Source organism: Tympanuchus pallidicinctus, unplaced genomic scaffold (genome assembly GCF_026119805.1).
Source record: "Tympanuchus pallidicinctus isolate F22 unplaced genomic scaffold, pur_lepc_1.0 scaffold14, whole genome shotgun sequence".
NCBI lineage: Eukaryota > Metazoa > Chordata > Aves > Galliformes > Phasianidae > Tympanuchus > Tympanuchus pallidicinctus.
Window position 1 is genome coordinate 12,365,056 of NW_026294659.1, and position 18,853 is coordinate 12,383,908.

The following is an 18,853-nucleotide window of genomic DNA, read 5'->3' on the forward strand; positions in this document are numbered from 1 at the left end:
CCCCCCTTTCCGTAGCCATGCCATCCGAAGCTACCTGATATCCATCCCCAGGTTGGATTTCACTGCCGTCTCCACAAAGCTGCCTGTGACCAGTGGCTGAACGGGTGGCCCAGGAGGCTCAGGAAACCTCTCAGAGTGGGCTGGCTTAGCAACCTCAGGACTTCCTTTTGGCTTCTTTTGATGATGAAGAGAGAAAACAGTTTTGCTTTTAACTATGACTTCTCAGGAAGAGGTGAGTGAAGCTTTGGGACAGCGTGTGTCCTCTAAAGAAGACGTGTCTGTGCTTATCTCTCATGTTGTTTATACTTCTCAATGCTGTTTTACTTACAGATGAACAACTTATGCGCCAGTTAGGAGGATTTTAAGGGTAGAAGAGTATTAAAAATACTTAAAAATCATATACAGCACACCATCCTTTTATCTGCCTTAAAATCAGTGGGCTACATATGAAATTTAATTTATGGTCATTGAAATGAAAATTGGACTTTATCAAAACCTCGTTGCGACTCTGCTGAAAAGTGAAGAGATATTCCTGGTGGTTAGAGATTAGTGCCACCAACAAAACACATACACTTTGCCTAAAATGTGTCACTATAAATATTTTCTGGGACTGCTTTGAAAAGCACTTGTGCTGCTTTTACACCTTACAAACTCCACTGTCTTTAGCAATCCTGGACCTATTTCACACCATCATGAGGTCAAAAACCTGATACCTTTTGTCACTGATAGTGCTTGGAACTGAAGCTAGAAAACAGAATTTTGAAGCTGCTTACCTTGAGTTCTGGTGTGGCCCGTTTTAATGATTCTCCACTGTATGAGAAGAGATTAAGGGTTTTCTGGGCTAAAATTCATTCTGCCCAAGCATGAGGTTGCTGCCAGGTACTGTACAGATGTAATGTGCTTTTCCGTCTCTCTTGTTTCTGATTGCAATTAAAGAGAGCATCTCACAGAGGTTAGGTTGAAATTTAAGGGAAAAAAAGAAGTCAGTTATTTGTCGCAGTCGTCAACTACAGTTATTGAGAGTGCTTAGACAAACCTGAAAATAATTTAACTTCTGTAGTTGCTGGTTAATTAATTGCAAGAGCTTCTCTCATGAAGTATGGTTTCTTTTATCATGAAGAAATGGTTTATTTTGGGCAAACATAGTATTCTTGCAGGTGTGTCTGCAGATTCATTTTTTATCTGCATTGCATGGAAGAAGAATTATCAATGGAAGTAGGAAGAAAATATCCTTTCATATCAGAAGAAGAGTGTCAGATTTTTTGAGGTAATAGAAATAATTTGCTTAAATATTGTCTCATTATTTCTTCTGTTGAGCCAGACTCAAGGGGCAAATCCCACTACTGGAAGTCTTGAAATCATCTCTATTACAGAAGATGGACCGCCAGTACCAGAAATTCAGTTCTCCTTCAAAAGATTTTTCAGCATACAAGTGAGAGTTGATCCCAGTGCAGATGGATCTGGTAGGGATGCTGCATAGCGTTTTGACCTTTGTAATCTGAACAGCTAATTAGCTTGCCCACACATTCAGAGAAAGCAATTACTCGGAGGAACAAGAAACACAACTTCACTCCCCCAGCCGTGAGATCTGCCACCATATCAGCAGGCGATGACATCTTCTGTCTTGTGCTTGCATGCACAAGCATTTTTTATAGACAGATTATCCACACACTTCTGTCACATAGCAGATATTTGCCCACACTTTTCTGATATTGTTTTCATTGGCTTATTTGAAATTTTTCCAAACTGGAAATTCAGCCCATTAAAAAAAAAAAACTGAATGCACAATATAACAATCTATAGGAGGAATAGCAAACATGTTGGTTACTTCCCTTAGGTTTCATGGCAAATATACTAACTGCAGCTGTGTAAAATTTTGGATACCAGACACCAACTCCATTGTCAAAATCAGTTGCTCAGTAGCTTTAGGGAGGGTTTGGGAAGGTTGGGATTTACCTGTGATTCTATGAGCACTGGGAGACACTCAGCATCCTTGACTGGTTCTAAGTTCCTGCTAATCTTAGATTCAAAGCTTGAAGAAGGGGTTTAAGAGCTGCATGGATTAAAATTGACAACAAGGTTCTACCAGCTCTTGTGTATATACATGAGAAAGCTGTGTAGGCTATTTTCCCATACTTTGCATTCTGTATGTCAGAATATGTTTGTCACAAGTGAATCATTCATTATTTTCAATGGGATCCATTGTTTTTTTCTCTGAATCACAATGCTACCAAGTTGAGGTCAGCTACAGAGGTGAACAGGATCATTCCTGCTCATGAAATGCATTCAGCAGTTCCTGCTGGTGTCTATTTTAACTTCAGATGCCTCTTTTTCCTTGAAAACTGAATCTCAGCACAGAGCTATTACTTGGTTCTTTCCTTGCCTTTATAGTAAAATTTCCTCCAGATCACATTTTTTGACACTTTTTCAAGCTATCTTCTAATTTGGAGGTCCTATGGTTTTTTGCTTTCTACTGTTTTCAATTAACTCTGCTTCAAAGTCCAAAACTTTCTTCCTTCTTGCCTTGAATGCTATTTGTTAACAGGTGCTGTCTTTCCAATACTCCTGCTCACGTTCAAAGCTTTAGCACCTCTTCCTCCCTGACAGGAGTGTTCCCCCAGCACTGTAAGAGTGGAGCTGCTGCATGGGGTTGTACACTGCGCTCAGAGCACCATGCAGCTGGGGTTGCTGCTGGAGGGAGCACTGGGACCTCAGATATGGTACAGGCAAGGGTCAGGAGATGTCATGGACAGGAATGACTGTGAATTGCATGCAGCAATTGCTGCTTCATCTAGCTTAATGTTAGAGAAATCTTTTCACTGCAAACTCCAGCTGTTTAAACTTCATAGAAGCTGTTATCTCTGTTTGGTTCCTAGGGGATATTGAACCACCTTCGATGTGCCAAGTATTAACCTCCCCCAAATACCTTCCATACGTCTGTGCTTTATTCTTTGTAGTAATCCTAGCAGTTGCCACTGGCCTGGGTGGTGAGTACAATTAGTTATTCATTAAGTTATTCATTAGTTATTCATTCTCAATTAACCATTCTAATTCTTAATTTTTCATGAGGTTTTTACTTAGAATGGAATTAACCTGCTACTGCCACTTGCTAACTGAAGTATAACGTCTTGCTGGAATGATGGATTTACATTTTATTTACGTGTACAAATAAAATAGATCTGGCACTCATGACAAGACTGATGTAATAATTAGGACACAGGGGAGCCTGTAGGACTTAGAAAACTCTCCAGTCTGATTCCTTTTATTTCACTGATTCCTCTTGAGTCGTGCTCTAAGAATTGAGAAGCCAAGGGGAACTTAAGGTAACGTGCATAGTTTTGTCTTGTAAATCAGTACTTTCACTTTGGTTTCAGAAAACTTTTCCCTATAACAAATCTGTATGAAGGAAAAGAAAGCATAGGATAAGTTCAATTGTGACTGGAAGGTGTGTCCTACCCAGTGGTAGGTGACAAATATGTTGGTGGTAAAGTGGTTCATATCCACAGCTGGAATGAGTAAGGATCTCCTTGCTTTGTTGGTAAGGGTTCACAGCAACTGGAAACTTATCCTGGTGTGGAACATAAACTAGGTTAAGGTAGCTGTGAAAGAGGCAGCATAGGCAGCAAAGCTGTTTCATCCTACAATTCATTACTAATGGATGAGTTTAACAGCACCATGTAGCAACGTCTGGGTTGTATTTCAGAAGTTCCTAGAGTACAGGAGTTGCCTTTGCCTCAGCAAGGTAGAAATACAGCCAGATAATGAAAGCAAGAACGTGTGTTTCATCACCTTGTTTTCTTCCATTCTTGCCAGTCCAATACAACTGCATTGGGAAGTTTCGCTGCCGATCATCCTTCAAGTGTATCCAGAAATCAGCCAGGTGCAATGGTGTATTCAACTGTAAAGAAGGGGAAGATGAGTATGGATGTGGTAATTCAGATGCGATTATAAATCCCTGCTATCTTCTCCTGCAGCGTCTGGCACATTGTTAAGAGAGATGTGTTGTAAAGAATTTCAGTGAGACAGAGGAATATAGACTAATCTCTGCTCTGTGTGACAGCGACAAGCCTGAGAGAATGGCATGGAGCTGTGTCAGGGGAGGGCAGCTGGGGGTCAGGGAAAGGGGCTGCACCACAAGGCGGTGGGCATGGAATGGGCTGCACGGGGCTGTGGGCACAGCTACCAGTGCCAGAGTTCAAGGAGTGTCTGGACAGTGCTCTCAGACACATGGTCTGATTTTTGGGTGGTCCTATGTACAGCCCAGAGCTGGACTCAGTGATCCTTGTGAGTCCCTTCCAACTTGGGATATTTTATGATTTGTGATTAGCACAGACTTTTTTGTCCTGACTGCTATCGTAAGTGTGCCTCAATACATTACCAAGAGGGACACTTGCATGGAAAAACTCCTCTACTAATTCCTTCCTTAAAGTTAAGAAACAAAAATGCACAGAAAAGTTCTGCTAAAGAATCAAAGCGATCAAAAAGACAAGTAGTAAAAACTTCAAGAGCCAGGAAATGTGGATGCCACAGTGGTGCATTACACAGCTGTGCTCATGTTATTGTCCCAATGGTTCTTTGCATCTCACTCAGGCTTTTCTTCCTCTGAATCTCAAAGTCAGGCTGAGTGGCAAGAGAGCTGTGCTGCAGGTGTACACCTCTGGATCGTGGCGAACAGTCTGTTCTGATGACTGGAGGGCAGAGTATGGAAATACTACCTGTAAACACCTGGGTTTCTCAAGGTATGAATGTAAAACAGAAGGAATTTATTTGACATTCTTAACAAATTCTGACATTTCCAATTTTCTTAATGAAACCCTGCATGAGGCCGTGCTTTAAAATAAAAAAGGACTTAATCCTTACTTGTGAATAATATAATTGAGGATAATGTGGGAAACTGTCATGAATATTTGCACACTGAAAATACAGCTATTGCTCCTGTAAATCCTGGATGATGGCAGGATTTGCAGCAATGCAGCAGCAGTGGTTTTGTTAAGTCTTCCCTATGGGCTGCGGGTATCTGAATCCTGCCTGTCTCCCTAGTAACTGCAACCTGTTTGAGAAGCACTGTGCAACATATGACCATTTTCCATTTATTTTCCACATCAGCAGAAAAATTATATGTGAGGTCTGCTCAGAAAGTAATGCCTCTCCTATTTTATGATGTTGGCCCACAACATCAGAGATGGATGTTGGTGGTATGGCGGCAGAGGTTGAACCTTCCCACCAATATCCCATTACATGCTGTTGCCATGTGACAAATGGCAGAAGAGGGACAGTCTGAATAGCGTCTGACACATGGAAGTGTGTATGAAGCAAAGGTGTGTCACTGAATTCCTCCATGTGGAAAACATGGCACCCACTGACATCCGTTGACACTTGCTGAAGATACTTGCCATCCAGTCACAATGAAGTTCTAGCACAACATTAGAATTAAAATTGACTTTCTCTGCCAGTTAAATACCTCTTGGTGTGTGTGACTTCTGACATGGTACCGGAAGAAGAATGCATGCATTATAAAAAGCACTTCTTGGAGGGAGTGGGATGAGTTCACCAAGTGCCATAATCTGATAATTGTGGCTGCTGCACTTGGTTTCCACTAATAGAGGCACTAAATTATTCAGTCGGTTTACTGGAAGTCTGTCTGATGAAGCTGTATTTATGCTTTATTTGCAGTTATGTGAGTTCAGGTTACCTGCCCGTGGCTGCTGTTGAAAAACAGTTTCAAAGACATTTTGTATCCCTCAGCCATTGGTTACCCATGGATCAAGTGACATCCCTGCACAATGCAACAAACTTGAGGTACAATTTAACTTGTTGGTTGAATGACAGAAAGCCAGGTTGTTCATATTGACGGAAAGAGAGAATTTAATGAGCTATTTGACAAAGTTGTCTGTCCCACAGTCCCTTTACAGAAAATGGATAGACACCAGGCACTTATCTTTCTCTAACATAAAGCAGTTCCTTTGAGTTTAGAGACCGATAGCTGTTTCCCAGTGGGAATATAACCCCTCCATTATGTGCTTCTTTATCTTGACAACAGCTTGCTTTTCTTAGTTGCTTTTCACTGAGAAGCAAGCTATGGATCCAAGGAGACACAGATCATGTGCTAAAAGTAACCTCCCATCACAGAAGAGTGAAACACTCTTCAGCAGGACAGCAGTGGTCTGCAGAATCCTGATGGTGTCTAAGCTCCTTCCTTACATGCTTCAGTTAAATGCCTTAAGTAGATTGGATGAGTGCTTGTCTTCTTGTCTCTCTTAATATATGAATTCTATATTTATGTAAACATACGTACTAGGGAAAAAATAGTATTCCTAAATTGTATCTAATACTTTACTGTCTCTTTATCTTAGGGAAGAATGCACTTCTGGCAATGTAGTCATCTTAAAGTGTTTGGGTAAGCATTAGCAAAAATGAGAATAAGATGAAAACCTGTCCTTCATCCACTTCAGAGCAAGAGCAGGGAGGAATTGGATACTCAGGGGAATACTGTCAGTTTTTCACACACAATGAAAAATTGTACTTCTTATACAAAATTTCAGAGAACTTCAGGAGTCCAGAGTAGACTTGGAGGGCAGATTTGGAGTATCACATAGCAAGAATGATTCAGTGAAAATCATAGCAGGAAGTAGACATGTAAGGATTGTGCATTGAATCAATGATCTGGTGCTACAATTCATAGTCTTTGCCATCTTGGCATGGAAAGGGAAATTCTGTCTTAATTCCTGAACTTCAATGCATACCTGTCCATGCCAGCTTGTTTTCCAATTGGGATATGAAAAGTCAGTGGGCGTTGGAGATGGGCTTGCAGATGATCCTGCCGCAGAGACCACCTGGCCTTGGCAGGATTAGGAGTAGAATTCCTAAGGTCACAGAAACTGTTCCCATGTTTCCCCCATGGACTGTAAACTTTGCTTTCTGACAGCATGCGGGATGCGGGCCAGCTACAGGCCGCGGATTGTGGGAGGCAATGCATCCTTGCCCCAGCAGTGGCCTTGGCAGGTCAGCCTGCAGTTCCATGGGCACCACCTCTGCGGAGGGTCTGTCATCACCCCACGCTGGATCATCACAGCTGCACACTGTGTCTACGAGTAAGTCTCTAACATCTTGGGAGACACTGCAGAAGAAGGCTCAAGCACTGCGCTTTGTCCTTCAAAAACCTGCAGAAGAGATTGACTTCTGGTCCTGATTTCACAGACTTTATCCATAGCATTTAAACTGTCTCTCCTTCTTTCTGTACCGGTGCAAATCCTTATGAAAAAGGATCCTCCACAGAAGTGTTCAAATCACACAGCCCAATTTTCAGAAATTCTGGAAACTCTCAGCTGCCTGGGAAATCAACTTAAACAACTGATAAATGTTAAATCATTTATTTAGAATTCAGATCACTGATTTCTCTACTTTGCATATGATTTAATGGATCAGGAGGAATTTTTTACTTGGCTGCTGAGTACTAAAGTACTCAGAAGCTCCTAAGTAAATGACAAGATGCTTTTCAATTTAATAGGATCAATCAGTTTGTAAGCTTTGGAGACAAATGACAACCTAAGAGTTTTCTTAAAGGTTTCTCACTTTCCCCTACCTCTTCATTTCAGCTTGTACTTACCAAGCTCATGGAGTGTGCAAGTTGGCTTTGTGACTCAGCAAGATACCCAGGTTCACACATATTCAGTGGAAAAGATTATATACCATCGAAATTATAAACCCAAGACCATGGGAAATGATATAGCACTGATGAAACTGGCAGCACCGCTTGCTTTCAATGGTAATTCATTGTGTGAGCTGTCACTTGATTTTCTCACTTCTCTAGCTAAGAGCACGGGCTGGGAAGTTCTTTTGGTCTGACACAGGCCATCTGGGTGCATTCTCACTGCCTCTAAAAACATTGAGAGAAGAGCAGCATAAATGTAGTGAGCCTGCTGCTGTGATGGCAAGGGGTCCCTACCCAAATGGCACTGGCTTATTTCCCCTTCATCACCAGCAGTCATAGCATGAGCCTTAGCTACTGTTCCAAGTGCTGTCTCCACATGGCAGCAGAAAGCCTTCCCAGCCCCAACACCAGGAACACTTGTACTCAGTATTCAGGTACAGAGGTACAGTGTGATCACAGGCACTGCAGGTTTCCAATTCATTCTGGTGTTGGCTTGCTGAAGGCATTTAATAATAGGCAAATATTAACTTCATTCTTTCTAAATAATTTTTCCTTTCTAAAATATACATCCCACCTGATTTTTCTTGGACATCACAGAGATTTTTACTATATCCTTACTTCTGTGAGTATAGAGAGGTCCAGCAGTGCCCAAAGCTGAAAATCAATTTTGAATTTCAAAGAGAAGCCAACACAATACAAATATAACAGTGCTTTTGAATTGAAACCAGTCTTATTTTCTTAGTAGGATGCTGTCTGTGGCTGACACTAATCAGTGAGTTAAAATAATTTGCAATAATACTGTATGAATATAAATTATCACCTACCAGTATTTCCTATTCAGCGTGAGCTCTTTCTGCTATGATGGACTGGCTCCCCGGTGCATCTAGATTGTCCATTCCTAAATCAATACTCTTGAAATTGCCCACAGCAGGAAGAGTGTAACTAGATGACCTTTAAGATTCCTTCCAACTGAAGCCATACAGTGATTCTATGATTCTATTCTATAAAATCTTTCCAACTTCCAGTTTAGACAAAAATTCACCTTGAATTTGTTCTGTTTGAAATTTCTGCCACTGCTGTTTTCTTTTGCTCAGGATCAAGATTGTGAGCCTGCCAAGAACAGGAAAAGCTCTGCATCTGAACTGAGGACAAGGGGCAGCCTGGGGAGCCTTGTAGGCTCGATGCTTTTAGCTGGAATCATTGCATAGTGGAGAAGGGTAGTGCTAGGAATTACCCACTATAACATCATATGTTCCTTCCCTTTGTGCAGTGCTAGGCCACCTTGATAGCTTGTAGTTCATCCCGATGAACATCGAACACTAACTGTATTGCACAGCATTCAGTACCCCAGAGCACAGAGGTACTCTAGGTCTATGAGTACATGGATAGGAAGGAAAGAGTACCCCAGACATCGTGCTGCCCTTTCAGAAGACTGCAGTAATGCATGCTTACAGCTCTTTTCACATGCCACTGCACAGAACACATCACAAGGTCCTATACCAGTCATGTTACAGCTAACCATGGCCCTTTTCTCTGGCAGAGCAGCATGCCATGGGGTCTCAATTCTCTGTATCCATCAGCTGAGTACAAGATGTATTTCTTATTTACTCATTCTTCACTTTATTGACAATCCAACACCTCTTTTATTACTTCCTTCTTGATGAAAACTAAGCCAGCTGTAGGTATTTGGCCATAAGACAAAACTTATAGAAGACAGGATATTAGGAAAAAATTATTCTCTGAAAGAGTGGTGAGGCAGTGGCGAGGGCTGCCCAGGGAGAAGACAGAGTCACTGTCCCCAGAAGTGTTCAAGAACCATGTGAATGTGGCACTAAGGGCCATGGTTAGTGGACATGGTGGAGATGGGCTGGTGGTTGGATTAGGTGGTCTCAGAGGTCTTTTCCAACCATAATGGTTCTAAGATTCTGTGATTTTATGATTCTATGAACTACTGAGTTTCTTTATTTGGTGAGTGGATAGTTTTCTTAGAAATTTCATTGCAAGCCATATCCTGAAAGATTTACTCAAGCTTTGACTTTGTGTCAAATTTTGAAAATGATTCTCCCTTCTCTCTCTTGTTCTCTCTCTCTCTACTTTTTTTTTTTTTGTCTTTTTTAACTAGGTCACATAGAGCCAATTTGCCTGCCTAATTTTGGTGAACAGTTCCCAGAAGGAAAAATGTGTTGGGTATCAGGATGGGGAGCAACTGTTGAAGGAGGTATTTTAAATGTCTGCTGTCAGTTACAGTACATGAAAGTATCTCACACAGAGTATAGGATTTGGCTGGAGCAATTGATCAACATTAAATTGTCTGGGATATCTGAGGGGAAGAAGATGACATATCTCTACATTTTATGGTCACCCTGGAAAGGGAATTCAGTCTTTTGCAATATGGGGGGAATGTGAGACAAAAGTGCTGAACTAACTCTTAACATGAGGAATGAATGGGTACACTCTATGAAAAGGATGAAAACCACATGTAGGTGCAGTACCATCTAGGCAGAGCACCCTCCAACCTCTCATGTTTTTTATAACTTCAAGCACACAAAGCAGAGCAGAAATGCAAGAATCAAGCATTCATTTTTTCAAGAGAGAGCATGTCTATTTTCAGGCGAGTTGGATGATAAAGAAATTAGATTCGTGAATTATGTTACAAACAAAAGGGAATATTTTATTTTTAGCATGACTCGTGGGTTACGTTAGTCAATAATATGTACTGACTCACTTCAGAGTGCTTGAATGTTCATGTCATTGTTCTTTATTCATTCTTCATTTGTCTCATTTAAAATGTTCCCGTTATTCAGGGAACAAAATAATAGATAATAGCAAAAGGCGGGAAAAAAGAAAAAGCAATGTTTACCACATAAAAAGATGAGATCTAAATTGGAAGGATAGTGTGCAAGTGTTCCTGTTTGTGGATATGATTCACTGAGACTCTGATGAATACTTGTAAAATAAAACAGATGTTTGCAGGTGATTTGTTGATGAATAGAACAGAGACTAAATTCAAAACAAATCTGTGCACTAGAATTAGAAGACAGCGCCCAAATAGCTTTTAAGTTCACAATTGAAGTAGAAACATACAGCTCACCAATTTTTATTACACACTATGATAGAGCCCAGCTCTATGCAGTCACTAGTTACCAGATTATGTACGTGATGAGACTTACATTACATTTTCATTATAACTACATTTCTCTCACTCTTGCTTGCCAGTTCATATTGTAAAGCATCTTCTGTGTTTCAGTAGAGATTACTTTCAACGATAGAGATAACTTTCAACGTTTGTTAGTTTTTGGTTTTGTTCTGTTTTTGAACAGGTGATACATCTGAAACCATGAATTACGCAGGTGTTCCCTTGATTTCTAATAGAATTTGCAATCACAGAGATGTCTATGGTGGGATCATAACCTCTTCAATGCTTTGTGCAGGTTTCCTAAAGGGAGGGGTGGACACCTGCCAGGTATGGAAGTTTCCAAACTGCAAGTGTGCTCATTAACAGCAGTGATGGAAAAACATGAGTGATAAGCTATCAGAAGGCACTCCCAGGCTTTTCTTGGACAAATATTTGTTTTCTTGTACCATTTACTCTGTTCACCATGAATACAAGCCAGTGACTGTGCACACATTCATGCACTACAATTCTCTCTTTACCTTTCTTCTGCGGGCCATATCTGCTACTTCTGAAGCCAAATTTACTTAAGACATTTTTAAATTTCTTGTATGTGCTACAGTGTGGTACCATCCTTTCCTTGCCCTGACTATGGCCTCTGCACTGCACTGAATTGCACTGTGAGCAGTTCTGGAGACCTGCAAGGTGCAGAAACCCCATAGTGAAAAGCAGCCAAAGCATACATGAGAAGATAAGAAGTGTGGAACTTTGGAAAATGTAGAGGCAGAGGGATGGAAAAAAGGATTTGAGTATCAGTGGATTGCCAATAATTCAGCCCCACACACAGTAATGCAGGCTCACCTAGCTAGTCATGAATGAGGGGCAAAGTTACCAGAGTTACCCAGATACAATCACACAAGGGACAAGACGAAACCAAAGCATGAAGTGCACAAGTTTTCATTTAAGTGTCTGAGGCAGTGACGTTTGTCTTAATTCTTTGTTCTTCAGGGAGACAGTGGGGGCCCTTTAGCATGTGAAGATATGAGTATCTGGAAGTTGGTGGGAACCACCAGCTTTGGAGTGGGCTGCGCAGAAGCAAACAAGCCTGGTGTCTACAGCCGAACTACCTCCTTCCTGGGCTGGATACATGAGCAGATGGAGGTGTGGTTTTGCCCTGTCTCCATCTCCAGCTGTAGCTTTGCTTCACCTGTTCCACATAGGATTCATCCTATATTTGTCACAGATGACTTTTGCTGTATGGCAGTGTGTGACACAAGAGTGAGTTTGTCCTGTAGAAGCTGAGTGGGGAGAGAAGGTGTTGGGAGTGGGGAGAGAAGGTGTTGGCTGAGAGGAAAGCAGAGGCAAAGAAGTGTGGGGATGCTGCAGCCACCTTCACCTACCTGGGTGAGTCACAGCTCACAGGTAAGCTGGCTCTTACGTGTCATTCTCCTACCAAATAAAACTAGTCCAAGCACCAAAGCAGCACAGAGAGGACAGAGGCACCAGTGCTGCTATTCCAGCACCCAATTTACTGAAATGAATGAATGAGCAAATGAATGAATGAATGAGTGAATAGCAGTGGTGATGTGCCAGCAGCAGCAGCGTGACTTCCAGTCCTAACACCTGCCTGTACTGACACAGTGCAGTGTGATGGAATCACTCCTGCCTCATCTTGCTTATGAAATAGGCTAGACTTGCTCTATAATCTGAAGTACTAATGTCAAGCACTCTCAGATGAGAAAATTCAACAAGATTATGTGTGCAAAAAACGAGATTATGTGTGCAGTCTTCGATCAGCTCAGTCTGTATACTGCATGACATGCTGTTTTCACAGTCTGTATTACATGCAAAAGTTAACACTATCACACTGCCCATCTGCCACTTGACAAAGCTAGAGAAGATAGCATAACATGCCCAAAGCTTTCAGACCTCTGGTATTCTTCCCCTCCTTTCCCTTCAGTATCTTTGGCATTGAGTTTCCTCTACATCTAACCATAGGTTCCAGAAATGGCTGGCATTTTGCATATTCAAGATAAGTGAAGACATTTCAGATGAATGTCATATATGGTGAAGTAATCAAGAGGGAAAAAAGTACAGTTTAATATTTGTTTGGCTAGATGCTAACAAGTCATAATTTTTCACAGGGACATTCTTCAGGTTAGACATTTATTCATCCTCCTCAAAAAGATTGTCAGTTGCAGCACAGAAACACAGACACTTTGTAATGTAATCTGAAAGAAACCAAAAGAAAGTAAAGATAATGTAATGTGAACTTCGAAAACAAGACCACAGTTCTGATCTGCTCTTAGCTGCTATTGCACACCATGGATTGGGGTTCATTTGGTATTTCCAGAAGTTCCTTTATGTTCTTCACACTAACTTAACTATTGTAGTTAAGGCTTACCAAAGAGGCTGGGAGAGGGATCCATTTTGATCTAAGATATGTAAAATAGCAAGATAAGGAGCTTGGTCATCAGCTTGCCCTTTAAATGCTTTCTTTCTGGAAATTGACACTGTGACAGTTCAACTCTCAGGACTGTTCATTTAATGCCAGGCATAATCAAAGAGAAGGTATTTGCATTTTCTGATCTTCCATTTCCCAGTCTAAACCCCGAGGTAAGCGCTTCTGCCTCGCAGATTTTTGGGAGCATGCAAATATTTTGTTGATGACTCTCTCTTGTGAGGGAAATGGAAAGTTTTCTACTGCTTTCCTCTAGGAGTGAAAGTTAGATGATGTTGCTTATCAAAGTGTTCATCCAACATTGTGAGCGTAGTTTCTCTTGCTTCCATTTTGAAGTGCTAGGGGAGGAAGCAAAGTTTGTAGTGCAGAATGGGAGTACCATTGGTCTACATACATTACCATCTGAGATCTACTATGCTTTAGCTAGTGCATCTGAATAGGCATGAAAGATTCCCACCCCAGGAGAAAGAAAAATGAAAAAAAAAAAGAGAAAGAAAGCAGCAATGGAACAACTAAGAAGAAACAAAACAAACCCCTTCAAATCTTACTTAGCTCCTTGTATGCACTATCCCACGCACAGTGTCTGCTGCTGTTGCTAATATATTCCACCATCCCCCATAACCATAATTCTTTTCGAATCTTCTGTTCCTGTCTCAGCCTACACAAAGTTAGCAATCAGTGAACTCAAGTGGTGAGAGAAGCCGATGGCATTTCCTCAGATTCACAGTACGTGTGATGGGAGTTGCACCCCATCAGGAGGAGACGGTGTATTTTTGTGAAGAACAAGCACAACCATTCAGATGGCAGAATTGGCTCCAGCAGACTCGTGGTGCCATTGGTTCAAACGGAAGCAAGCAGAATACATACATTATTGGTTTTGCTTTCTAGAGAGAAGAGTTGCAGACCTGAAGGGCATGTTGACTTGCTGGGCTTTTGGACATCCATGCTCCCCCACAGAAGGAACTACCACACTCTTCTGGACACCTGCTCTGAGCTCTGTATCTTCATGGGCTACTTTTAATAATTTTTTTTTTTTTTTGTACTGGTAACTGTACTTAAGGAAAACTGATGCACATTTAGCCTCTTTTGGATGGATGAGGCAGTTTCATTCCGGGTGATAGGCGTGTGCATTCACTGTCAGCTAGTAATTTCACACATCAAAAAAGTGCTAAAACCGATAATCCAGAAAGCTGCAATAACATTTTGCAGGCACCATGTGTACAAGTCTACAGGAACTTCAGATCAGGTTGCTTCCTACTATTTTGATACTTCTCTTCCAAGGATCAAGCAACAAAAATACTTTTTTTCCTGAAAATATCCACATGTAAAGCTCAAGCTGCTTTGCAGGTACCAGCAGCTTTCATTATAGCCGTAAAGCAAGTAGGAAGCAAGCAGCCGGCAGTTTTGGCACACATTTGGCAAGTATGTTCAACTCTTGTTAGAAAAAAAATCATAGGATTCAAGTCTTACCTCATGTGGATGTGAGCAAAGTCCCTAAAGTGGAATTCTTAAGTATTTTGTTGCTGTAAATGGCTTGGAAATGAGCGATGTACAGACTGTAACTACTGAAAAACTCTGACATCGCTGAACAGTCTTAAAGAAAAGAGGAGCTGAAGTGCTGCTGTGGTTTCCTGTTTTACAAGCCATGTTAATACAACAACGTCTTGTTATGTTGAAAAATGCCTCATCATTTTGTACTTGTTCTTTGTTAAAATCCTGGGATGCAAGTTATTAGAATTGAGTTCTAGGGGCTAGGTAGGCTGAATAACACATAATGTCAGAAATTTTCAGTACCAGCCAAAACTGATCTTATCAGGTGATCACATGCTGCTGATCTGCTTGATATGTGGTTTTGGAGGCAGTTTTGTTTGCCTGTAAATCAGTATCTGTATCACAAATGCCACTCCTCACAGCTGCAAGAAAGCACTGGTGAAATGAGATCTGCTTTCTCACTGCAACACATTGGCTGTAAATTGAGAGCGAACAGTAAACCAGCATGAACTGGCAACCTCCCCACTGCTCTGAGAACACTGAGTTTATACCCAGAGGTCACTGCACCAGTACCCTTCTGTGTGGCTAAAAGACCTGCAGTGCTGTAGGAATAACAGTTCCAGGGACATCACGTTGGAAGCAAGAGGGAAGTGCCATTGCAAATCTGACACAAAACTTGGAATAAAATGGGAAATTTCAACTTGAAAGAACTTTGACAGACTTAAAATGAAATATGCTGAATCCTTGTGTAACTAATAGGTTTTCAGAAGTGTTTTATTGCTCAGTGCTTGTTTTCATAACACTTTCACTGCCACAGTATGGCGCATATATGATATTGTCAGCAGTCTGGAGATGAGGGGATTGCTCTCAGTTCATAGATTAGTTATTTCATTATTTCTGAAAATACCCCTGAAAAATCCTTTTGAATTATTCTATTTCCATAAAAAGACTACATCCACTGTGCTCTGCTTTATATTTTAGAGAAGTCCAATGTAAACCATGGAGAAGTCTTCCAGACAAGAAGGCACATTATCCCCTAAATCAATGATCATCAGTGATGGATGCCCAAGATCTCAGAGCTGCAGATCTTTCTTTGTCATGGCCCTTCCCATGGTGTCTCAGGTAGAGGAAGAATGTAATCACAAAAGAGTCACTCCAAAAAGCTGGATTTTCCTATCCCAACCTACGCCATTAATAAGAATGCCAGAGGTTTAAAAATAACTTTAATCACAGTACTAACATATTTCTTTGTGTTAAGCCAGGTGGAGATACATGGAGGTTTAGAACATTTACTGTGGGAAGAGTTTTGTTACAGAGATGGCCATTTCCATCTCTCTTTTATTTAAAGAGAGGTAGGATCAATGAGGTGGTCTCTAGGGAATGAACTAGCAGACAATAAAGTACCTTTTCAAAGAGATGATACAACCACGTGCCTGTTCTTTTCCTTGAATTTTCTTCTTCCTGACCAATGAAAATAATTAGTTACATCACATGTTTATGTACAGAGGTCTGCCAAAGCAGTTGGAGATGAAGGCAGCTCTCATTAACTACTTTTGATTAGGAGTTTCACGGCAAACACCTTGGAAATATTTAAGATCTTTATTCTAGAGGAGTGTATATCTACTGCATTATTAAAGAGGCTGATGAAACAGCTTCTATCTTGTGAACTCACATCACCAGTCAAAACAGCTGCTAAGGAAGGATTACATTACAGTCATAGTATCCCTTAGAAATACAACCTATTTTGCACCACCCATTTAGCAAACTTGCACCAACAGCAAGCATCTCAGAAAATTCTGTAAAACTTCCAATAAATATCTAGCATATGAAAAACAATATTTTACCATCTATCACCTGTTCTTGTCATCGTGATATTTGTCCTAAAACTCAGACAAAGTTAATAAGTTTGGATGAACTTTTCTTCAATGTGCGCTTTTCCCAGATGCTCCAATAACATCACTTTTCACTTATGATGCATAAATAGAAAGACAGTTTCTGCCATGATACAGAGATTAGCATAAGAACAATTGTGTGAGCAAGCTTGTGTTTCTTATGTTCAAGAAAGCAGAAGTATTTCCTGAGGCTTTACGTGCTTTCATATGGTAACACATCCTGCACCAAGAAGCAATCACTGCACAAGGAGGGGAGTATGAAACAGAGCTGGGCTCATAAAGCCTTTCTCACTGTCGAGATTCATGTAAGGCTCTAAATACAAATATAATAACAGCACATTAAACTTAAAAAAAGAACAGATTTGGCTCATCTAACTTTTGATAGTTTTCAACACCCAGCTTCTATCCTAACTGCTGCACTGTAAATCCAGCTATTGTGATGACAAACCTGGGTCGATCATTGGAAGGGGTATGTTCTCCAGTATCTTTGTGAGTGTACTACTGTTTCAAGGTATGTGGATCAAGTTTCTTTTCTTCAGCAAAAAGCCCTGTGAAAAGCAGTATCACACCTGTGAGCTGCAGAAACCTGCGATTACATAGAGCACAGTAAAAAATGAGCTTACTTCAGGTGTTTAACTTTAGGGAAGGTATAAGGAAGTGTTTCTTATCTAAACTGAAAGAGCACACTTGATCATTGCCTTTCATCTCTGTTTTTATGTGTTTTACAAGATGAAGGTTTCCAAGTTTGTTTTCTTGCCTTTGCCACATGATTTTCTCACTGGTGGAGCTCCACAGCAATGTTGCATCCCCAGCATTGGCACTGGTTAGCCAGGCAGGATTTTGAACTCCTGGCTCCGAAATTTGGCATGCAAGAAATAAAAAAGTTGTTATGGGGATGGCAGAAAACAGAGTAATTTTTGCTAAAGAATACTGAGTCTGTACCTGATTCATTTTTCAAAGAGTTCTTTGATAGCTGCCAGCCTGAGCAGTATGAATATGGAAAGCAATATGAATGTTCCAACAGACAAGAGGAAAAAAATTAATAATCTCCCAACTATTACTGCTGAAGTGTATTTACACAAGGGTACTGCAGGTTCAGGACTTGAAGCTGAGCTGTGAGCCTGGAATCACTACGGGCACCTACGCTGTGTCCATATTGCCAGGGCTGGACACAGCTGTACAGCTGAAAACAAGGTTCACAGAATGAAGCAAAAAATATATATTTTAATCTATTAGCAGAGACTTACATAAATGTAAATTAGCTGCAGCAAGAAGGATCCTATCCTCTGCACCCATCTTTTAAGGTCCCCTGCCAAGCCTGGTGCAGGGCTAGCTGGTGGGACTATGGGAGTTTGGGGCTCTCCTGAGAAAGGATGTCCTTGCATGGGTTTTGCTTGATTAAACTCAAATGACTGCAGAGGGCAATAATGGGGACAAGGCCTTCTTTTCTGAGACATAGTTTTAAAATAGATGTGGTCACCCCAAAGTTTTCGAGTGAGAAAGGAAAAGTAGTCAGAGAGTGAAAAATGAGGAGAGAGGTGTAACTTAAGGCTGTCTTGAAGCTCAGCAGCATAAATTACTTGGGAAGGGAAATCATCTGCACTTAAAATCACCAGTAAACTGTAATTCCTTCCTAGGGGTTTCTCCTGCAGATCTCTCATTTGTTTGAGCATCCCTATCCTCTGCAGCATTGCCTCCATCAGCACCGAATGTGAAAGGCTCTGGATAATATTCATCCCACAGCAGATGGCAGCATACATCACAATTTCGCCTACATCCTCCGCTCAGCAGAATAAATAAACGAACAAACGTTTATTTAAACTTTCAGCGACCTTCCCTTTTACTGACATCAGACTAGGAGAGTATCACAACCTGCAGGCCTCAGGTGAAAAACGTCTGCTACAGAATATATTTTGGTACGGAGGCCCAGTGCTAAGCACTTACAGCTGTGTGTAGACATCCATCAGACAAGTTAATTTTAATAAACCCTTAAAGTTAGTGGGAAAATGGAAATGTAGGCTGGGTGCAGGGAAAGCAGGTGGTCTGTTTACAATTTTTTTTCCTTTATCTCAGCCTCCTTGCTCTCCCAGTGGAAGGCTGAAGACAGGATCTCCATCCCTGCCTTTTGTAGTGCTGTGTCCCCATGTCCACCACACACATACATCCATCTCTGTTTTTTATAGTTCCTCCCTGCAGTGCCCCTGGATCCTGTCTACCTCTCAAGACCTCTTTCTCATCTCACAAGC

The 18,853-nt window shown here is 41.1% G+C and overlaps 1 protein-coding gene across 1 annotated transcript; it reads left to right on the forward strand.

The window, feature by feature from the left end:
* The first annotated feature begins 214 nt into the window (after window positions 1-214).
* On the forward strand, window positions 215-14,996 carry TMPRSS3 (transmembrane serine protease 3). Its single transcript, XM_052674017.1, is given in 14 exon segments — window positions 215-232; window positions 1,322-1,463; window positions 2,877-2,987; window positions 3,814-3,930; window positions 4,616-4,739; window positions 5,674-5,799; window positions 6,354-6,397; window positions 6,926-7,091; window positions 7,596-7,765; window positions 9,774-9,869; window positions 10,972-11,114; window positions 11,772-11,924; window positions 12,724-12,815; window positions 12,817-14,996. Coding segments are annotated over 14 exon segments (1,551 nt in total). The 3' UTR covers window positions 12,866-14,996.
* Window positions 14,997-18,853: the final 3,857 nt, after the last annotated feature.